The sequence below is a fragment of the Stigmatopora nigra genome, chromosome 18 (assembly GCF_051989575.1).
Source record: "Stigmatopora nigra isolate UIUO_SnigA chromosome 18, RoL_Snig_1.1, whole genome shotgun sequence".
NCBI lineage: Eukaryota > Metazoa > Chordata > Actinopteri > Syngnathiformes > Syngnathidae > Stigmatopora > Stigmatopora nigra.
The window spans coordinates 11,937,845-11,961,461 of NC_135525.1; the positions used below are offsets into that span (position 1 = coordinate 11,937,845).

The 23,617-nt window shown below is 50.0% G+C and overlaps 1 protein-coding gene across 3 annotated transcripts in view; it reads left to right on the forward strand.

The window, feature by feature from the left end:
- The window catches only part of LOC144211213 (RNA binding protein fox-1 homolog 3-like), a 76,439-nt gene that overhangs the window by 25,109 nt on the left and 27,713 nt on the right, over positions 1–23,617 (forward strand). For all 3 annotated transcript variants that reach the window (XM_077738256.1, XM_077738255.1, XM_077738254.1), the window contains exons 3-5: positions 313–393; positions 8,901–8,951; positions 21,682–21,809. In XM_077738256.1, the coding sequence (XP_077594382.1) occupies positions 8,930–8,951; positions 21,682–21,809 (150 nt within the window). In that variant the 5' untranslated portion in view covers positions 313–393; positions 8,901–8,929. The remainder of the gene's footprint in view (positions 1–312; positions 394–8,900; positions 8,952–21,681; positions 21,810–23,617) is intronic.

Here is a 23,617-nt window from a genome sequence, read left to right on the forward strand (position 1 = left end):
TCTTCTAATCTTATTCTGGAGTTATTGTTTTTCTTGACGTCTTTTTCTTTTTCTTGTTTTGACTGCATCCAACGCAGCCAACAGAGGGCAGTGTCAACATGGAGTACAGTGGCCTTCTGTTCTCCACAAAAGCTACAGTTTTTTTAATTGATCAAACCTTTATGAATGCTAATCTAACCAAATCATCCAAATATGAACAGTGGTGCTATTGTTTATGTGGACGGATTTCTATTTTGAGTAGCCTCTAGTGTTGTCTTTGAAAGGTTCGGATGTCACAACACATTTCAATATTGCCTCTTTTTTTTTTTGCAGACTGTCAGGGACATTAAACAGGAGAGCCAGCGGCTAATTTGGAAACTTGACCTATTTCAATTGGATGGACGTTTGGAGATGGTGAGTACTGACACTTATTGACATCTTTTGGAAGTAGCTCTTAATGCTTTTGTAGAATCTAGTCTGTTTTTGGATCAAACTGCACACATTTGCGTAGTGGTCCCTTGTTGTGATTGTCCGCCATGCTCTAAAATGGTTTCTGCCATGACGATAGTACGTGTGCGGCGCCAAATCCAAATGAAGAAACGGGATAGAGTTTGCCTCCAAGACTTGGCTTCCGTTTGCCACTTAATTAAAGCCTTCATTAGCTCCCCGGGAAGTGCAGATTGGCCCTCTTTTGCTGATTAGCCATTGGATTTCCTCGCACCTCTCCTCATTATGTCATGCGCTGTAATTGCGCTGTTAGCACACACACACGTGTCATCGCTGCGGGCAACTGGGGAATTCAATTCATGTCCAAATTGAACGTCCCAAATTGTGCTGCAAACAAGCCAACAAAAAAAATCTTCATTGGTTGTTTGATTTCACGGGGAATTTCTAAGCGCCAGATTTACGGGGCCCTAAGACCAAAGCCCAAAGCGCCATCATCATTTTCCCTTCCACCACGTTAATGTCACGCAGGGTGCTCATAAATACATCACGCCGCTCATTTAAGGCTACGCCACGGTGAAATGCGCTCCATTCTTCTCCCCACCTAAGAGAAATCTGTGTTTTTTTTTCTTCCCGGGACCACACGCTCACAGTTTTTTGGGAGTGGATGCCGGCCGGCCGGCCTCTATTTTGTACAGCGGGATTATTTGTTTCCCCTCTCTGCGGATCTCGTTTTCATTTCAAACGCGCCATGCCGGATTGGCGGCGAGCTCGGCGGTTTGGGCCCGGCCGCTTTTAATCACGGGCGGCGCTTTAACCTCGCGCTCAAATGCTGCGTGTGCGTCAGCAGATGTCACGCTTACGCCGGCAGCCGTTGAACTCAAAGGTCGCCGTTGTCGCCGAATCAAAGGCTCTTGCCTGTGTGCGTGCGTGCGTGCATGGTTATATTTGAGGCCACCCTGTTAGCGATTCACGTGAACGGGAAGTTTCCCCTCACGCAAACGCCGTTTGCTTTGTCTTCATCTCAGCCGCATCCAAACTTTTCTCGACGACCAAAGACATTTGACCATGTTGATGAAATTCAATTTAGTTTCCAACCTAGAGAAAAGGCCCGAAATTGGAGATGTGGAGACTTGGCTGGTGAACTTTGTTGTTTAGCAGGTGAACCGATGAGTAGCTCATGGTCACCGATTGGACAGCGAGTGCCCACTTGGGGCCATATTTGTTCCAATGGTAAATTCTGTATTTTTAGTAAGATTAAGTGCAGAAATAACATTGGCGGCCGCTCATCCGGCGGCGCTGGTCCTCAGGTCATTTTGCAGAAAATGGGCCAAATAAAGCAAGTGAGCGAGCGACCCATCCGCTGGGGCTGCCTCTTTCTCTTATCCTTTTCCGCGCATTAACTATTGATAATGTGTGGCAAAGCATCACGTTGAGATATAAAATGACTGTCTAAATGTATTCAGAGGCTGCTCGTAAAGCTGTAATTATACGCATTACTTTAAATATGAAATGCTCGCTGACAGTTATTGTCAGGGGCCGTAATAAAAGTCATGAATCTCCTCAACGCCGGCCGCATTTTGCCACTCGCTCGCCCTCATCTGGCGGCCCGTGTTTTTTTTTTTGAATAAGGATGCTCCTCCATCCGGGGCCGCTGTTTAATCATCATTTGAAGATTTGAACATTTCCTCACGTGCCCGTTTTAAACAAAACAAGTGCCAACAAGTGATGGCAAGAAGTGCTTTTAGTACCCCCCAAGTTTTGAAAAGATTGCCATTTGTAGCCATCCGTGGATTGGCGCGCTAAACCCCCAAAAAATGGCCAATGATGAACAACCTGCCCAACACAGGAGGCAAAAAGCGCGCACATGCTATCATCATCACGGTCATTTGCCCGGTGGCTGGCGGCCAACGGGAGCGATCCAATAAAGCCAACCGCAGCCCAGAGGACAAATCATTTCCAATCAAAGGAGGACTTTGTTCATTTGATTAGTCGCCACTGGACGATTTCCAATCCGATGAGATTTGGGGAATGGACGCCAGCAAATGGAAAAAGAGACGAGCGGAGCACTGTCGCCGGTGGACAAGGTGCCGCCATTACCCAATCGGCCAAGAATAGCATTGAAATCCGGGAGCAGAGGCGCCTGGGAAAAGTCGGACCCCCCGCTAACTTGCAGATGACGGCGAGCACGAACCACCTCCATTTTCTTCTTTTTTTTGGGCGGCCGGCCCAACGCGGGCTGGACTTTGTTTCCTTGGGTGAAAAGCTGGCCGCGAGGCCATTCATCACAAGGCGGCTACGTGGACCAGGTTATATTTCATAACGGCGCCGGGCCAGACAACGCTATTGTTTTTGGGGGCGCAGGTAGTCGGCAGGCAGGCAGGCAGGCAGGTGAAATTGGCCCCATTTTTTACCCCGCTTCCTCCAAAAGTATTTCTGTACTTCTCTGCCAATGATTTTCTACAGCGTGCATGAAGTGGCCATTTCCAAATGACATTGCAATTTCTTCAGAGAAACCATATCTGAATGATCATTCAGCCACTCCAAAAAGACCATTTGTAAAAATGATCTCCTTGGCTTTTGGCCTCACCTTTTTCCCGGTTTTGGGCAGTTCTCCGAGAGCCCTGGCTTCCACGCCTGTCCACGGCTAAACTTTCTTACCAGTGCCACCCTCCTCATCCCCCTATTTAGTATTTTACTCCTGGTCCGCTTTGCTTTGTACTTGTAGCACGTCAATGAAGGCATTCAATTCAGGTTTTGATGGTCTGGAGAGGACGCTTATCTCTCGGCCAGCCCGTGGGTCGTGGACTCTGACGGCCCCGCCATCCCTCGGGGCCCATCCTTGGATCGATGGTCCTAAAACAATCAGCGTGCGCTCGATGGCCAGGCTATTAAGATGTGGAGTGGCGACAAGTGGCCAAGTCCAGATAGATACTCTACTCCATCCACCTAAAAAGCAGAAACAGATTCAAGGGAGGCCTGTAAAGATCAATGGCTTCTTTTTGACGTTTAGGATGTTGCAGTGAGGGAGGAAGAACAAGAAGCAAGTGGTCCTTTCTCGATCAGCAGCTATCCATTGACCCTCAGATCTGTTTTGAAATTGAAAGGCGGCGTCTGGATTGTGGGTGGGCGTGGCATCCATCCATCCATCCATCCATCCATCCATCCATCCATCCATCCATCCATCCATCCATCCATCCATCCATCCATCCATCCATCCGTCTGCCCTTTCAAGCCTGGAGGTGGCTACTTGTGGTTTTCTCTGGTCTTGGCAATCTCCACAACATTGCTCTTGAAGCAATTTTCTTACTGGAGAATTGCCCATGGTGCTTGTTTAAGACAGACAGATCCTCCACGGGTGAATGTTCTATCTTTCTTTCTCTCTCTCTCTCTCTCTCTCTCTTTTTCGGTCTGGGTCTCTCTTGGTAATGTATGGCCGCCCATTCATCTGCGTGTCAGGCGGAAGCCCCGAGGAGGTGTGTATCTCCCAAATCAATATCTCATTAGTTTAAGAAGCCCGGCCCTCTCTTTCTCTCTTTCTCTCTTTCTCGCCACTTGCTCACTTTTTCTTCTGACGTATGTATTTTCCTGGTAGACACTCCTCCCCGTCTAAAATAATGAAATACATACATCCACTTTGCGGCGTGCTAGCCTCCTCATTCCTTTTACCCCAGGGCTAGGGAACCTATGGCTGGGGAGCCACACGAGGCTCTTATGATGGGTGCATATGGATCTTAGCTAAAATATGGAAAGCAGTGGTGAGAGAGCCCAGTCGTGAACGCACCAGGAACGTCACGTCGGGACTGTGTCATTGATTTCATTGATACACATTGACCTCATTGATATTCATTGATTAGCGACAGCGTAAACTGTCAAAAGCCAGTTCAAAATTTCTTTTTCTTGGACCTATTTCAAACATGGGCCATCAAAGTGCAAACTTTGGACCATTTTGACCCATTTAAGAGCACCTTTGTTGAATGAAATTTCACACATTTCATTCTACACAGCTGTGTAATGATGACCATAAAGGCTTTTGATTTAATATAAAGGTATAACATCCTATAGAACTTTCAAACAATTCCACCAAATGTAGCTTTTCATAAAGAGCAATACTAAGTGTCCTGCGAGTGCAATCAGTGGATTGGCATCAGCTGCTTCACACAGCCCAACCCCCACTGGTTCAAGCTTTGTCAGTCAGCTCAGTCAGACAATGCTGGTCAATGCTTGATGGCAAAATTGTGTGCCCCCCAGTCCATTCAAAATAGGGATCAAAGTGCATTGCCAAAGCCCCAAGCGGCCGGCCACTGGTGGCGGAGACGTCAAGACGCGCACGCCACAGATCATCTCCTTCCTCGGGAGAAGCTGGAAAAGTTTTCCGTCCTTTGCAGAAACACTAATTCAGCATTCTCTTGGGAAACGGGGCCTTTATGTTTTATTTAGCAGGAGCAAAGAGTACTTGGCGCGTGTGTGCTCCATCTGTAGGCATCCCAATGAACTCACTGCCCGTGCTATCCGTGTATGGAACGGCCATTCCCACATCCTACCGCTTCTGGGTCACTAAAGTCCTTTAGACCTCCATTTTGTGTAGGAATAGCGTGAAGGGGGGCGGGGCCAGGCGGATGCTGGCGCAGTCTATACTACATTTAAATGAACATCCATAAATCTTTCATCATGATTGTATAATCTTGCGCATTGGCACAGAACGAACGGAACGGGTAAAAGTGCTCCGTGTCGTTGCCCGCAAAGAAAGCCCACCCTTTTCTGCTATCGCGTGGCAAATGGTAGAGGCAAGGCGGGCAGGCTGGCGGTGGCGATGGCGGCTTCACCGGCTGCTGCACTTCCACTGCCAGAAAAATGAGTCAAAACGGCGGCGCAGTGGCAGAAATTGACCCCGGAGACAGCCTTCCAAAGAGAAGCGCTTGTATTTGGCGCCGTCTAATTGCTCCCTTTCACCCTCAAAACAAAGCGTAAACACGCTTTGCTTTTGGGTCGGCCGGGCAACAAAACGCCTTTATGATAATTGTATGAGCGGGGATTTCAATTATTCACCAGCTTTTCTTTTAGTGGAATTTAGGATACGACTATGCTGAAGTACCTACCGGTGGCTCAATACAATGTGACTTGAAGGCAAAAAGGCAAGTGTTTTTTGGGGTGCTCCCTTAGTTAGAGAGAGGCAAAAGAAAGAAGAAGAGATGGCGTGTTGTTTGGCTTTAATGATGGCGGGCTGGCAGAGCGGCAGAGCGGCAGAGCGGCAGAGCGGCCACAGCAGATCCGTGACAGCGACTCCGGTGTCATTTAGGAATCAATAAAGCAAAGGCAGCAGGATGAGTGCAGCGCTGTGAAAATGGACGCCTCGTGTTGTGTGTGGGGCCATTTGCTCCCTTTTTGCCATTGTCAGCACAATTCGCCGTTTAATGTGAAAGGGCCCACCTCCCTGACACACACACACACACACACACACACACACACACACACACACACACACACACACACACACACACACACACAATCCAAGCCCAATGGTGTACTAAAAGCACACAGGCGAGCGCTCAGCATCTCACGTGTTGTTTCTTACACGCTGGCTCGATTTCTCTTATTGGCACAAAACACACTTTTACGCTCTTTGTATTTTGGACACCTTGTCTTTCCTCCAAGACCAGGGTTTATGGCGGGGGTCGGGAACCTTTTTGAAAGAAAGCGCCAAAAAAAGTTCTATGTTCAAATGTTATTCCTTACGAGCCATACTCACAATTTAAAAGTCAAAATACATTAAAAGTACAATACGTTAAAGTACAAAAAGTCTCAGAAGCCTTTATTGTCATCATACACAGCTGCGTAGAACCAAATGGGTGAAATGTCATTCAACAAAGGTGCTCTTGAATGGGTCAAATTGGTCCAAAGTTTGCACTTTGATGGCCCATGTTTCAAATATGTCCAAAAAAAAGTCTTGAACTGGCTTTTGACAGTTTATAGCCGGCAGGGGGTGCTTTTGCAGAGGTGACAAAGGCATTGAGGATTGAGGGGTCCGTCCCGGCCACGAGTCTGAATCCAAACAAAGGGCGGAGCGGTATCGGGCGTGCTCGTTTGTGCGCGTGTGTGCGCCTTCCCTCGCGCAAGCATTAATTTGGGCGGCCCGGCCGGCGCCCATTAGTCTTGCATTGTTCCCCTCCGCCACTGACACGGGCTGATAATGCTAGCTTAGTTTATTCTCAGATCAGCAGTTTTGACACTCAACTAAGTTCCATACAATGTTTACTTTGCATTTTTTAAAAAGTATCATTCTGTGGCGTGCATATGGAAGCCCAAATTCAGCCACGCTTCACCGGTGCGGATAAAATGGATCGATTGCAGGTCGTTTCAAAGTCCCGTTTTGGAGTGACCAAAGACCGCTATTTCGGGATTGACAAACCTTGTGTTAAACTGCCAAACAAACAAAGGTCGCCCATGAAAATCTAAGGGGAAACCACGGCTATGGCAGAAACGGCACGTCCCGTCTTAATTGCGTACGCCGTCGTTCCGGCTTCCCAGATCGGCTCTGCCCATTTGTATGCTAAACGGCGGCGCGTATAGAACAACGCGTGCTAATTAGCCACAGGCGAGGAATTACGAAGCCGCACAATAAACGCCACGCTCGCCTTTCTTACATAGTTTCCGCTCTTTGCACGTCTTTAGCCCTTTATCCCTCGGGGGCATTTGCAAAATTTGGGCAAATGTGAAGACGCCATCCTCTCGTTCTCATGGGCCCAGCTCAAAACGGACAAAGAGCCGCCACGGAGAGCGCCAGGCCGGCGCTGGCTTTTTTTTTTTTTTTGTCGCCGGCGCCGGGAGGTTTGACGGCGTTATTGTTCACCGTAGCACTAACCCGTGAAATGGAGTTCAGCCTAGCCGAGACGGCGGCTTAGCGCCGTACGTACCTTGAGGCGTGAGGATGTTTACAGAAAGAAAAAGACAGAGGAGCCGTCGGAGCCCCCCGATTCCGGCGGATGCCCGTTCGATTCTCCGCTTCCAGCTCTTGCCTCTGCCTGCGTTTGCGGCAAGCGCATCTTAATTATTTGGGAGGTTAATTGTGGGCTGTGCGGGGGGAGCCTCGAGCCGCCCCCATCCGCCCCCATCCGCCCTCATCCGCCCTCATCCCTCTCCACCTGGGTCGGCATCCGCCTCGCTCGCCCGCCTCTCCGTTTCACTTTCAATTACCGGAGCGCCACCGCCGGCGGGCCCGTGAAGAGGGAGAATAAAGCGCGCGCCACCAAGAAAAAGCCACACGAGGCCCGGCGTAAGATGCAGGAGGCGCTTCATCCATTTATGCATGCCTCATTTAAGTCTTCCTATTGTATGCATCCCCCGGGAAAACGTATGCAGATAAAGTGGCGGCGGCAACATAAAGGAGTTCACGCACGCACGCACGCACACACACGCGTTCAGTGGCGAAAGTCACACAACGGCGAGCACAAATGCCGATGTAGCCAACATTTTGCTGAGGCCACGGTCTTCTTCTTCTTCTTCTTCCTCCTCCTCCTGCACAGAGAGAGACATAAAGATCAGTGGCCATAACGCACAAGCAAGCATACTGGAGGATATGGCCACCATCAAGCTTTTATGTGGCCCCGCCATCATAAAGGCTGCACACACTCGGCTTTGTGTACGCCTCATTATGGTGAGCAAAAGTCACGTTTGGGGAAAGTGCCGTGCCAATTGACTAAGTCAGAGGTAGCGTAGCGCAAATATTTTGTTTGCTTCTGGACCACCGTTTGTTTCAGGCTCTTTTCCAAGCCAAGTTGTGCCATTTGATGAATGGACACCCTGTGACGTGAATAGCTGAGCCAGTATTGCAGGCTTTTCAGGCTGCGCTACAGTATCGCCATCGCCAGATGAAGTGAGAGAGAGCCAACGCCACTCAAGCTAGATGGCGGACAAAGCCTAAAAGGCGCTACTATTTACACCACGGCAGCAAACGCTAAGCACGCGGCGGCGGCCACCGAATGCCAGGTCAAGGAAACAAAAGGGGGACGGCTCCGAGCCGCGGTGTGATCGGCGCCGGACGTCTGAAAATAAAAGAGGCCATTACTTGGAGTGGCCGAGGAGTTTGCCATTAAATGAGATGAAATCTCCCAGGTTAGCGCTGGTGGGGAAGCATTAAAAGGCGGGCACAAATCGAGAAAAAAAAAGGCCGACATTTGCATTTGCTCCGTCGTCAAGCGGCCACCCTCCAGCAACTTTTGCTCTTTATCCTCCTAATCACTAATGGAAAAGTGGCGGCCCACTTGCACCGGAAGCACCCTTCCTGTCCCTTAAGCAAACGCTTTGCTTGGACGGCTCCCGAGTCGCTAGTCTACCGTGGTGGCTCCACGCTACGCCGGCGCGGCCTCCTTATCACTTTTGTTGTCCTTACCGATCCATGCTTTTTTGAAATGACCCACGCTTTCCACATGTTTGTCTGCAAATAATAATTGTGTGTCTCCTTTTTTTTTCTTCAACAGAGCCTGTGAGTGTGACCCGCCTTCCGTACATGGAGACCCCCGGCTGGCCAGGTGGGTCTGCATGTTTATGATGCCTCTGTTTACACCATAAGCCAACTTTCATCCCGTTTATCGATACGTGCTTCCGAACGGAGAGCGGCCAGCTGTCTTCCCAGGGTGTGTGTGCGCAGAGTGAAAATGTGCTGAGCGCAGTGCTTTGGCGGCGGCGGCGGGCATGCCCACTCGCAGTGGCTATAAATCGTGAGGTGGCGAGCGAATGCAGCGCTGCGCTCTGACTGTGTCAGCAGTCCAGCCAATGAATGGATATTAAACGCCACAAAAAAAACCCTCTTTAATTCCGCTACCACTGCCAGCTTTTCTCTCTCTTTCTCGCTCGCTCGCTCGCTCGCTCGTTATCCATCTATCAGTCACCTCTCTGTTGACCGCCTCTCTTTTCCCCCTCGATATTTGTCGTCGCAATAGGCATCCGTAGTCGCCCGTCTCGGCGAATTCCACGCCGAGCGAATGTGTTTATCGTCAAAGTTGTATCGTGAGAGAATCATGTCCCCCCGTAAGAGAAACGACGGCTATGCCCCGCCTCCTTGGGCGTCGACGGAGAGGCCTGCGGGCCCATCCAGGCTCCGGCGCCCAATCACGCTGACACGCAACTAATTGAAAAGTAGCGAGCGCGCGTGCTTCTCCAAGGAAGGATCTTGCTCGGAGAACGCCGCCTCTTTTGAACCTCCACAAGAGTATTTGTGGTGGCGATACGCACGGCGCCAAAATGGCTTTCACGGCTCTCGCGTCATTGGCCCCCTCCGATCGACCCTGGGGGTTTGGCCCCAAAAAAACCGTCGTGATGGATTGCCGCGGCGTTATTTACTCGGCAGAAGTTTTCCCCCCTCCAAAAGACTGCTCCACATTTTAGACACATGAAATGTTGTCGGTTGGCGGGGCCAGTCCAGCCTTGTAAATCATTTGTATACATTTCCATTTGTTCCGCCTTTATTTTGGGCCACTAAAGAGGAGAAAAGCTGAAGAATGCATATTGCATGAGCCCCAATGTGCTTTTCCTTTTAACAGGGCCATCTTGATATCATTCCGGTGGCCCGAATCCATGCTATTGATTAAGGTAAGGGGGGAAAAATGCTGGCAATTATTCAGACTCTCCCCCAAGCCCCCATTTTGCCCACCCCCTCCATGAGAGTTGCGTTATTGGACCAGCAGAGCGCCATCTACGTTACGCCATCCTCTCTCTCTCCCCTGCAGCCAAAGTCTCTCAATTAGCTGTCTTTCCGGTGAAAATGTAATTTTCCGCACATTATGTTGATGAAACCTTTTGGGCGTCAACTCAAATCCCTTGAAATGGATCCCATGGCTGACTATTTGAGGCCAGTGAGATGGCTTCAAAGATTTCAGAAAGAGTGCTTTGGGGGGAAGTCATGCATCTGATGGCCTTCAACATACGAGCAAGTTAATCGCTGGACATCCATTTGCCACCGACCAATTCAAATCCAATTGTACGCAAGACGGTTTCGGATGCTTTCCCCGTTGGCCGCGAGTGTGGCGTGGCGTAGGCTAAAGTCCCGTTGGCAAAATAGCCCGCTGGAAGACGGTGGCTGCACTCAGCTCAGCTCAGCTCGGCTCAATCTGGCTTTTATTGCCTTTTATTGGGAGGACGCAGCACGGAGCGTAAATGCCTCCGCTTGCCTTTATGTCGGTTAAAGTGACGCCCGGGGCGCGGGGGGCCGCTCTCCACGCTCGCGCAAAAGGCCATTACCATTAAGATGGCGGCAAGCGCAAAAGGCGACGGAAGAAGAGCGAGCGAGACTCCAGTAAAAGAAGCCGCCGTGCTTTTAGCCCCCTTCTTGGCCACTAACGTCCAATTACCGCTGCCTCCGGGGCCCCCCGCCACGCAAATGTTAGGGAGGTGGCCCCGTTGTCAGTCGCCGTGGATGGCGCCCGGCTCGGGTTGTGCCTCATGGACACCGGGACGCAAATTGGACAGATCGCATGCCCCGAATGATAGCGCCAAAACGGCGGCGGCTTCCGTTGGCAATTGGCACCAGCAGAATCCCACCACGGCTAAAGTACTTTTTTCTTTTTCTCGAGAAGGAATGACTCTTGTTGCTGGCTGCACACGTGCACGCATATGCGTATGGATATGTATCTAGAGTAGATGGCCAAGGGGGAGGAAAGAGAGAAAGAGAGAAAGAGAGAGAAAAAGAGAGACAGAGAGAAAAGCTGACTTAAACATTTTTCTCCATTTCACAAAAGTAGCTGTGGTGCTGTCAACATGATGAATGGGAGTATAAAAAGTGAGAGAGAGAGAGAGAGAGAAAAAAAAGCCAGAGAGAGAAACATAAAAAGAGTAGAGCGAGCGAGCCGGGCAAACGTGGGAGATTGCGGCCAAGAAAATACCTTTTTGGGGAAGCGTGGGGCCCCGAGTTCTCCGACCCGGGCACCCGACGCCGGCCGTCGAACATTTCCGCTAGCGTCCGGCTGCACGTGACTCCGTGTGTGTGTGTGTGTTGTAACGGCAGCGAGTGCAAAGGCGCCCTTTGGCACAGTTGATGATGAGGCAGTCAGCGCTTGTACAGGTGTTTTGACACCTTGCTATTTATGAGGCGCCCATTAAACGGCCAAGAAGAGACTGGCAAGCAGCCTCAGCAAGACGCCGCAGTAAAGTCACCACCAACCTTCATTCATGCACATCTTACTGTGTGTGTGTACAATTGGGCTTCAAGGTTCACATCCACTCTGAAAGCGCCATGCAATGACATTCGTTTTGGGGCCGCCTTACAAATAGTGAGTAGGTTTCCATTTGCTAAAATGCTATCGTATTGCAAGGTATCCCATACGCAAGACAAAAAGAGCCTTGCCTTCCCTCACTAAAAGCTCACCTCGTCGTCTAATCGAATCTGTGGATAAGAACTTTTCTCCTCCTTCACTCGGAAAAACAAGAACAAAAGATGCTGTCGGTTCGTCGTGGCCAAGACGTTTGTCAGGCGGGGGGGCGCCGTAGCCCGACGCAGAGTGCGCTCTTTTACGAGCCTCTACTTTTCAGAGTGCGCCGTCCCATTCAAAGTCATTTGTTTGACTTTTAGTACGTCGCTTCAATGGAAAATAATATCTGGATGCTTCGGTCGGGCACTTTTTAACAAGCTTTGACCATAAATGAAGGGACGCTACGGGCCCGCGTTCTCGGCTCACTACGCTTCGCCGCTAGTAGTCGGCGGGTGCTTTGGGCGCAATTAAAGAAGGGCTTCATAAATAATAGCCGGCACCCCCTTTCAAATCCGCCGTAATAAATCCACGACAACGTCGGGCGGACCCTGTGTTTTCCCCCGTTTTGACTCAATAATGGATGAAGACAAATTCCTGCGGGCGCTAATTAGATCAACGGGAAATGAGTATTTATTGCGAGAGAGGCTTTCCCAAAAGGTCATATCGAATATCGGCCACTCCGCCTTTCGTCGCTTTCGCGGACTTTTGCCGGAGAGTCTATCGGCCGTCCGATACGGACCGGGGCGTCTGGGCGCCGCCGCCGGTCGGCTTTATCTATTTTTCATTTAGACCGGCGCCAAATCGACGTTATTATTCCAGACGGAGAGGAATGAGCAATTACGTAGTCAATTGAAGTGGCGACGGGGCGAACGAAAAAACACGCCGACGACGCCGTGTGATAGGACGGAAGAGGCCAATGACTCGACAAGCTTTTGACGGCCTGATTATTCCAACTTTGATATATGGCCATTGACCCCAAAGTGGCGGAGGGCGGCGTCATTAACGCCGCGGGACGGCGGCGCTACACGGCTCGGGCTGCCAATCGGACTCGTTGAGACGGGGTGCCTCCACGCTTTGATTGGGGAGGGAGCTCCTGAAGTTTGGCGTGGAGGCCCACGCCGACGGCGGGAGCGTGCCAGCCTCCGTAGAAGAGGAGTGCGTTGAGAATGACAAATGAGCTACGCCAGGCGCCTCCTTGTTCACCTCTGCGGTCTGGACGGAGTGATTAGCGCTGGCAAATCAAGAGAAGAGAGCGAGAGAAAAAGAATGAAAGCGAGGGAGGGAGGGAGGGAGGGAGGGAGTCAGAGAGAGAGGAGAAGGAAATGCTAGAGCGCATCCACATGATGGATGCTCCCCATGTTCCCTCCTGCTCGTGAGGTGCTTGGTCCCACTTGAAAAGAATGTCTGCGCTTTCCTTTTTTTTTGAATGGCCTGCCGTATTCACGTCTTGCGTTTTCTACGGCAAACCCTCCATCTTTCCTTTCTGGTCGCCTGCTGATCCTCCTGGATGGCGGCGCCAGCCTCCAACTCCAACTCCAAGTTGGAGTGGCACGTCTGTGGCTGCCGGCGCTTCCCACAACGCTGGGTGACAGCGTGACAGCGTGACAGCTGCGTGGCGCTGTGTCCGCGTCCGGCCTTTGATCACTCTCCTCTAGCTCCATTGTGGCTAATGAGGAGAGTTGGGGGAAGGGGGGGGGGGGGGCAGTGGCGTAACATCCCATGCCTGCTACAGGCCGTTTGCCCGTTAGCCGCCTCCTTCCACCGCCCTCTTGGAGAAAGGATTTCTTTTCGCTCTTCAAATGCAGCCATCGAAGGAAAGAGAGAGATAGAGACGCTGTTAATATTGATCTTGGTTAATTACATTCAAGTCCCAGTGGAGTGTTGGGGGGGGGGGGGATGGGGGGCACAATGGCGGGCGGGCTGGCACTCGTCTCTGTAAAGCAAACAAAACAAAACGTAACCAAAAAACGTATTGTTGCGTCACTACAAAATATCTCAAAATAAACAGCCAGCTGTAATTGAGGTGCCATTACAATATGATATCTCCATGTGGAGTTTATTTTAGTATTTCTCCTCGGGCATTCGCCTCCTTCTATTCTGACGGAGCCCTCGGTGTGTGTGTGTGTGTGTGTGTGTGTGTAGTCGACTTATTAAAAGGTGGCACCACAAAGCTACACATCCTAATTCACAATGTGCCACGGCTTCCTCATTTTCGCTTGAATTATGGAATATCAATGTGATTGGTGTCAGCGCGCTTTTTGATTTATGAGGCAAAGTTGCTGGTTTATTAGTTTAGGTCTTCACATGCAAAAGTTCAAAGTCGAGGCGCTTTTCCTTCAAGCTTGCTCACGCCCACAAATACGCCTCATCCTTCTCGTCGTTTTTGTCCGTCTAGATCAGGGGTGTCCAAACTTTTTGCAAAGAGGGCCAGATTTGGTAAGGTGAAAATGTGTGCGGGCCGACTTTTAGCCTGACATTCTTTGAACCATTAACATTAAATGCAAATTAACTTTTTGGGATTTTTTTTTTAATTACAAATGGCATACTTTTACTTTTACATTTTTTTTACATTTAGGTTTTTACCGAAATCACAAACCACAAAAAATTAAGAAAACTATCAAGGATATCTAAGTTCATGTGAAACATCACATATTATTCACTATTATATGCTCACTGTAGGAACAGTGCTGAAAACAAAACAATGATCACTGCATATTCAAACTGTGATTTTGACCATCACAAAAAAAATAATGAACTGAGATTTAAGAATTTATTCAACTCAGAGGACTTAACAAATATCTTGCCTGCACTAATGTGAAGGGTGATACTGGGATCTTGACTGCAGTATGTAGTCCAGGTCTTCATCGCACGCGAACGAGAAAAAGTCAAACTCAGTTCCTTTTGCCTCTAACTGTCTCTTAATATCTAATGAAACGTCTTCAATTCTCCGTGCCACAGTATTACGAGCCACGCAAATATTGGCAAACTCTTGCTTCTTCGCGGGACAAATTTTCTCAACCATTTTCATTACACAGTCTTTAATAAATTCACCGTCACTGAAAGGTTTGCAGTGCTTTGAAATTAGCGTTGCCACTTCGTAGCTTGCCTTTGTGGCATTTTCATTTGACTCACGGGCTCTTGTGAAAAAGCTTTGCTGTGCCGTTAAATTAGCTTCCAGTTGCTTCACTTTTTCACCGCGTTCGTTCCCAGTTAGCTTGTCGTAGCTAGCATGTTTCGTCTGGTAGTGCCTCTTAATGTTGAATTCCTTGAAAACAGCCACAGTCTCTTGGCAAATTAGGCAGACACAGTTGTTTCGTATTTCAGTGAAAAAATACTCAAATTTCCACTTCTCCTGGATGCGGCGGCCCTCCCGGTCAACTTTCCTTTTTTTGTTTACATGTTAGAAATGGGCTGGGCTGAAACAATGACGCAAGGGTCACGGCGGCCAGAGTGCGGCCACAGGGCTACTGCCATCTTCTGGTGAAGTGAAAAATAGCTTTTTGTACACATTTATTTTATACTGTGGTCAACAGTGCTGGCGGGCCGTGTATTATTGATTTCATGATAGAGGCCGTGGGCCGGTAAAAATTTGTCCACGGGCCTTATTTGGCCCGCGGGCCGGACTTTGGACATGCCTGGTCTAGATCAAACGGCATCCTGGTGTCATGCCGACCAATCCGTGTCCGTGGTTTCCAAGTGGCGCCGACCCGACCGAAATGACCGTAAGACGAGTTGAAAGCACATTTCCAGACAATAGAAAGCAGTGACACACCCGGTGGTGGTGTGTCTAAAGCGGCGTTCCTGATATTTGCTCAGCTTGTAAACACACACAGGCGACGGAGGCCTTTGAGGAAAGGTGCTGAATTGGCTGCTTTTCTTTTCTTTTTTTTTTTCTTTTCTTGGCGCTCCCAGGAGAAATTGCCATTTTAGATGCTAAATAAACAGGCCTTTTAATGGCCTCTGTGGCTATTCCATATTTCGAGAGTCAATGGCCTCCAACGTATTGAGGGCGAAAGGCCACCAGCTGCTTTGAAAATAGTCGCCCAAAACTGGCCGTGCTCACAATATCGTCCAATTTCTCCACTTGTCAATGGGAATGACCGTCTCTTGATTCTAGTCTTGCGGCAGTCGCTTACTTTTACGTCTCTTTATATCGATACTCGACTCGTATTCCCGCAATTAACAACAAAATATACTTGGCTTTTAATGCAATTTATTGCACATCTTGTTCAGAGGGCAAAGCAACTTGATTTGCCTTGTCTGATTTCTTTTTTGCTGAATAGGGAGACGCATTTGAAGGCGCTCGTTGGCTCACCGGTAATATTGGTGTCGCACGTGGCCAAGAGTTTATCTGGACTAAAAGCATGATTAAGGGGTCTTGGCCTTTAAATGGACAATCCTGTTGACCCAATTTAGAGTCTGGATCAATCTGGGGGCCGCCACATTGCTCCAGACGCCAACCATTGATTTTCTCTCTTCTGCTTGCGTACAAATGGAGAGAGGCAAGGCCGGGCAAGGCAAGGCCAGGCAAGGCCAGCCCGCCGGCCATCTTATCCACAAAATGCTAAGTTAACTCCCCGTACCATAAGTATAGAGCCCGCTGACACTGCCTGTGATTCAACAGAATGTTTTTTACATTCTCAGCACCAATTCCCCTGGTTATTTGCTCCTTCCCTCAATCCGACACGTGTATTTATCTGTGGGCCGTCTTTCTTTGTCGTGCAGCTACAACGAGATCTTTTCTATTAAGAGCGCCAGCGGGCGCGCTTTCCAGGCCAAACGGGCCAGCTCGCAATTAGTTTTGCAAATACTTATCTCATTAAAGTAAATGAATTATTGATTTAATGACACTCCAGCTTTTAGCGGCAAGCAACTGCTATTATGAGTCATGTTGTTGTTGTCGTCGTTGTTGTTGGAAAATATCTTTTCTCGTTTCATTCCTGGCCTCCACTTTTCTGCCAGCGGACTTAACGGAAAGCACTTTTAGCGTGAGCGCAAATTAGGATTGCTGTGAGGGAATGGCATATGGATGGATGGCTTGATGGAGGATAGGGAAATATGGTCTTATAGGGTCTTAGCTCAGCACTCCACGTGGCCGGCCGGCCTTTGGCGCCGTCAACGCCACTCTATGACGGGAGGAAGCCCCCTCCCCCGGTTTGATTTCTATCTGTGCTTGGTGGCTTTTGGTATTTAACAAGCGCTCCATCCAGTGCCGAGGAGGCACGCGCCCAACACAAAGGTTTGCCAGCGGCGTCATTAAAGGTGCGCAGGCGTAGCCGGGCTAATCATTTGACCTTTACTTTTCTTCCGGGAGGAACGGGGCCCGGCGTCGCTATCTGCGCGTCGCCCCGCGACTCCATTGGTTATTTGCCATGATTTATGATGCCGCTTTTAATACGGACAATAGCCACGGCGCCGGCGAGGAGAAAATAGCTCCTCGCCTCCAAAATCAGCCCTCCTCCTTTGTCCCGGGGCAACGGCGCCCGATAAATGGAAGGGCCGTCTTAAAATGGCCTGCCGTACCGTCGAACACGGATAGGCCACATGTTGTTCCTATGTAGCCGCTTCTAGTAGCACATCTACATATTGTATTTTTTTCAACGGTGGTCTACGGGGAAGGGCAATGTCGCAGAGGACAGATTTAACGGGCTTCCCGTGAGAACGGCAGCGAGGGAATAAGACGAGTGGCTCCGTCGCCATTTTGGCTCTTAGTCCAATCAATGATCGCCATTCCAATTGTTTATTTTTACCACGGAAGTGGACGGACTTGGCCATTTGGGAAGGAGCCATTCATCTCCTCGGTCTGGGCCAGCCTACTTCACTGTGGGGGTGGGGCTGGGGGAATGCCCCCATCAGACAGACCACTGCGGTTTTCCCATTACGTCCACAGCCGGGAGCTTCCCGTGGAGCCGCTGGGCCGCCGGGCTCCCGCGTCCCGCATCCCGCCGGGCGCCAACGGGGAAAGCCGTTAAAGGATGTAATTGACTTCATCAATTAACGGGCCGCCCCCGCCCTTTCTCACGCTGTTTCTATCGCTTTGTCAAGCTAACCGATATCAATGTTCCTTGATTATGAGAGAAGACATGGTGTCCGCTCTCGCCTGGAATTATGAAGGCCTGCTGGGAGGGGTCCATGTCTTCCCACTTTGTTCTACCTGGCCTGGTCTGGCCGCTGTAATAAAAGCACCCGTGCAAAGTTAAATCCCCCCCTGATAAATGACTTGATAGTGGGGGGCCCAAATGGTCCGACATTCATCCGGAGCGCAATGTGTGGCACAATGCAGTCAATTTGTCACTGCTAAATGTCTGGTGGTGACCAGGAAAAAAAAGGAAAAAAGACCCCCTCATAAACTGTAACAGCTGTTCTTTCTTGCCCGTCGTCCAATCCCCATCCAAGATGGCTGCTGTAGGTGCTGAAGGGGGGGTGGGGCAGTGATTTTCAGACAACAGCTGCTTGACAGTCACAAATGAGTAAACAAAGGCTGTGTGACTTAGCCATTTATTATGGCATAAGTAGGCATTGTAATTATTGTGGTCTGCAAGGAAAGTGTGTGTTGTGACTATACATAAACATGCCGGCTGTTTAAAGGAGGAGGAGGAGGAGGAGGAGGAGGAAATTAATTAAAAAAGGGAAAGAGAGAAAGAGAGAGAGTGAAAATCACCTGAGCTGGACATATTGAATACTTTGAAATCAATGATGTCGAATCCCCCGCTGTGACAAATGCCTCCGGCGTTCTTGGCCGTCTGCACACGGCGCTCGAATCCAGACGGCCTGACTTTAACACCAAAAAAAGCCAGAAGAAAAATCGCCGTCCATGGTTGAATCTCAATGTCGTAGTTGGAAGGAGAGCCCTTACTTCATTTTGTCTACCACCAGTTGAACATTCATCTCTCGGCCATTCCACTTACCAAAAACGATTCAGCCGAAGGCCGGCCGGAAAAAGCAGGAGAGTCTGTCTTAGTTCCCGCCCGGATGGCCGGCCGAGTGCCCGGCGCCTCCGTTTCTCCCCGTGACGGGAGAGCCACGACGGCACGCGCTCGGAGGGAGATGGAGAGCGAGTTCCTAAGCAGAGCCGTTATGAGGCAGTAAGTCTCCTATGGATTTTCTGTCGGCTTGGCGGCTCGGACTCTTTTGTTTTGCCCGCCGCTGGAGAGCCGGTAGAGAGCCGGGGCCGGCTGACCTTTAATCACCTCTGCCTCCCCACGCGCTAATGCAGTCGGGGGGATTTTCCACAAGAAGAAAGTCAGCGTCCCCGTGGATTTTTCAAGGCGCCTCCAATATCATTTCTTCTTTTTAACCATGGAAAAGTTTCATTTCCATGGCTCAGTTTAGGCCAAGCCAGGGCGGAGGCCCGTGGACCATTTGACCAAAAATCAGGCCATAGTCTCGGGGATTGTCCCCCCCCTCCCCCCCCCCTCCTTCCGTCCATTGCGGATTGGCCGAGAGCTCCCGGACGGAGCATTTGGACGCGGCCCATTCCCAGGGAAAAAAAGAGACGCCGGGGTCTCGTTGACGGCGTAACCGTTGGGCGGATGACATGATCTATGTGTAATGACTGGAAAGGGCGCGCAGACACAAGACATCATATCGGGGCACGGCGGCACGGCAGCTGGTAATTAGCTGTAATTAGGCGCTGGCCGCCGTTCAGAAATTGGCGCCTCCTCGGTTGTTATTGTGCCGCCTCCAATGAAAAGAAAACAAATGTAGACTTGCTTTGCTTTGTGTCCAAGCCAGAAGACTCTTTTTAAAGATCTCTCTGTCTCTCTCGGGACCATGGGATTGCACCTCTTAGGCCATCCGTGACTCTGCCGGGTCTCCCTCCCTCCCGGCTTTGGGGCAAACTTCCCAGGTTGACTCGCTCTCCCTTTAAGAGCGACGAGACCGACATTTCATGCACGAAATGACTCGCCGGAGCCCCCGGGTCTCGAAAGCGCATCGAATGGGCACATCTGCGCCGATGCGCGCACATCCCGGCGTTATGGATTAAATGATTTCCCTCGGGAGTGAGCATTAGACTGACTCCACGTGCAGTATGTATGTACATAGGTATGGCCGAGCGCCGCGGCTACGGCTCCCCCGACTGACCGACTGTACGTCTGCCCGTGTGTGTGTCCCTCTCTCCGGACTCCTAAAGCTCTATGTAGGGTGCTGCGTCCTTTCCGGACGGCCACGCCAAGGCGGACGCCGATTGAGCCGGTCACTTATTTCTGCTCATTCGCCGACTTTTTTTGACCTTGACAAACTTTTCCGACAGAGTGAAACATCTTCAAATGGGGTTAAAAGAGATTGGGTTTGACGGTCGTATGTCAGCGGAGCGACGTGTAAACGGGGGGCGCAAAATGGAGCGCATGTGTTTTTTTTCACACTCATTAGCTGACATCCCTAATGGAAAAAGGCAGTAAAAAGCGTGCAGCTCATGAATACTTAACAAGAGATATAAACGTTCTTTGAGTCAAGTTAATTATCATTCTAACGGATGTCAATTGTGGATGCGGCTTGGAAAAAGAGAGAGAGAGTATGACACGAGCCTCCCTCTCTTCCTCTGTCCTTATTTCTAAGTGTCTTTGCCTTCATTTCTTTGTCAACTGCATTAATCCAAATCAAAGGCCAGCGTCCATTTTCTGTCTTCCTCATTAGCGCCCCCCCTGCCGACAGAGCACTAAAATCAGCATTATTAAGGCAAATGTTAACCGTAAATCAGGTCACCGTGTCCGCCATCCGGATGAATATTTTATTTCCACAAGGCTTTATGGCTAGGGATGTCTCAATGAGCAGTTTGTGTCCCCCCGAGAAGATAGTAAAATGTGTTTTTTTCATGACGGATGCGCCGCCCTTTTCCGCACGCCTCTGTCATATTTACACAACGTTCCAAAGCGCAGGTGTAAACACGTATGGCGCATTCCCCGCTCGCCGCTTCCTTTTCGCCCGTTGAGTCGTGGTGACCGTCAGATTTGGTCCGTGGTCGCACCTTCCGAATAATTGGGGGGAATTTTCTCCCTAAAGCGCATGTATAATTAAACCTATTTATGCTCCTCTCATTGTTCAGGCAAGCTGAATGCTAGCTATGCTAGCGGCACCTCCGCCGCGCCGCCGGGAATCTTGCCAGAGCAGCAACCGCCTTGGTTGCCAGTACGGCAAGCTGTGTATTCTCAGTGGCTTTGTGGAGTTGTGCTTGTGACTATGGCCAAACTTTCAATGGGTGGATGATGCAGGATGACCTCTGACCTCCTCAAATCATTCATGACTATGATATTCCCCTTGAAGGAGTATGGAGAGGAGGCTTCTCCTTCACAGTGTGTGTGTGTGTGTGTGTGTGTGTGTGTGTGTGTGTGTGTGTGTGTGTGTGTTTGCACCAATTAAGAGGTACTTTATCAGGCCGGCGTCAAACCACGTCATGTGCTCGTACCGCAGGGATTGTCTAATTGAATCATATGACTTGATGTGCCTCACTTGTCAAGAGCTAATACACAGGTCGTGTCCCACATTGATTTACTTGCGCGTTGGCAACTCGTGTAAATCAACAAATGTGCCGTCCCCCCCCCCCAAAAAAAGGACACTTTAGCTGCTGGATTTAAGCGTGTCAAATAGTGGAAGGCAATTGTGGCTAAAGACGTAGCGCGGAAACTACAGCAGAAGAAGAGACAAAGTGGCCAATGGACAATTGTCTTCTTCCCCTTGTGGCCCTTTCTTTGCTTTGGTGTGAATGCAGGAATCAATATTTGCCTTTTCTTTGATTGCTTTTAAATATTCCCCCTCAGCCAACCTCCTTGTTTTTCTCTGCGGGGGAGCCGCGTTATTGCATTATTTAATAGCCGCCGGCCAGAGTGGCCAGCTTTTTTTTTCACCACGTCAAGTTTGTTTCTCCCGCAAAATGCGCTGATTTACATGTCATTTTAGGGTGAGGTCAAGCGGAACGTGCCCCTTTCAAATTGGAAAGTAAACAAACAACAATAACATGGCTTTTGTAGCATTCTTTTGCCAGCTTTTGAGCATTTCTCTTTGTTTTTGTTTGCAGAAAGTAAGCTAGGTGTTTGCAAAGCAGCGGCAAGCGGCCTCCCTCCCCTCTTTGGCAGCGTCGTCTTACACGGTGGACTCTTCAAGCAAACCTGCTGCCATTTTGGCCTTCCCTTCATCACCAGACTGGTAAGTGGCCTTCAACACGGAGTAAACTCAAAGAGTCATTTTGGCTTCTCAAGTGTCAACTTTTGAGGAGCTCTCCGTTACGGTAAACTTTGATTGTGCCGCGCTCCCGACTACTAAAATGTCTCCACCCCCCAAAACTCGGAATTACGAATGTTGTCCTTTTGAATAACGGTATTTCAATGGAGTTTGAATGAGACGGTACTCTCCCTTCTGTGTCGCCGTCCGATGGCGGCGGCCTCCGTTTATTGAAGCGCTGATGAATGTTAGCGTTGATTGATTTGGCACGGCGGCCGGGACAGACGTGGCCTTGTTGGCGTGACATTAAGATGTCTCTTGTTATTTCCTCCGACTGAGCTTTATTGGAAAGCACTTTTCCAGCACGATACCGTATACCTTTCTCTTTGGAAATTTATGGCCAGAAAGACTTTAGAAATGCACCCGCATTTTCGCCACTCAAGTCGTTATGGTAGCCACCGGAAATCTACAAGCTCTAGGTGACGCCGACTTATTTCTCAGTACTTTCCGACGACATTGTCTTGGTGGCAAAGGCCAAATCGCTCACTTGTGTGCATTTGCATTATTGGATTGGATGCTGTACAACATGGCTGACTGTATTTGGAGCCAGTGTCAGAGTCTGAAAGAAGGTTAGAGAGAGGGAGAGAGTCAATAAGGAACAGTGATGAAGAGGAATGGCTAATGTCAAGTGCACTTGCCGGCCGCCTTGGTATCAAAGTGCTTGCTACGTATCTGTCTGCAGACAGCCATCGGCAACCCACTCCCCATCATTAAGCGCCACGGCATCAGAAGACGGGAAACCCAAAAAAAAAGCAACAAAGAAATAAAAGAAATATATCTATACCCACAGGTGGCAGGAAGGAAAGTTCATTCAATTAAAATGCCTTAGACGTCCATCGATGGCGGCCGCCATAAAAGTGGCTCTTGCTCCGGTCAAGGTGCCCGTCGGAGTGGAGTTGGCTTCAAGAGGCTTCCCAAAGGAACAAAGACCTCCACGTGGAAAGAAGATAAGGCGCTCCGCAAGGAAGGGAAAAGCGCAAACTGACGAGCGGCCGGACGGAAAAGCGGCCCCAAAAAAGGCCAGAAGATGCCCGTCTCGGGGAAGACAAAAAAGCAAAGGTGATGTTTTCTTTGGCCTGCCTCGTACCCTCCGGGTCATTAGCGTTAATAATTCAGCTCGGAGGCGCGGGAACGGACGGCGCTTAACAGAGGCCAAATAAAAAAGAGCGGGCGGGATGCGCCCAGAAGAAGAGGAAAAAAAAGTGCACATGCTTCTTCTCCCTTTCCCTCCCCTCGGGCTGATCAATAATTGAGTGTGCCGAGCAGGGGACTGCATGGATTACACCGGACCGGCAACGGACGAGCGGCGGAAGAGGCCTGGTGGGGGCCCGGTGGGGGCCCGGTGGGGGCCCGGTGGGGGCCCGGTGGGGGCCTGGTGGGGCCCCCCACGTGGCCAAACCAGCGCCTTCTCTCAAATAGAGATGAGCTCGTTTCAAGTCTTTGCCTCGCACCACTCTTGACCCCGTCGTCGTTCGCACCTAGCGCAACGGAGATGTCTTTCCCGTCCGCCCGTTGACTAAAAGAACCAGCTACTTCTCTCGTAGCGCTGGCTTGGAATGTGGGCCTAAAAGAAGGAAGGAAGACAGACTTTCCAGCCGCCTTCCTCTATTCACCGCCCGCTGTAATCTTCACGCCGATAAGGGGATTAAATGGCCAACAGGAGAGGGGATTTCAAGGATCTCTCCCGCCGCTACAAAGGGATACGGCTAGGTGGGAGGCTGAGGAGGGGGGAG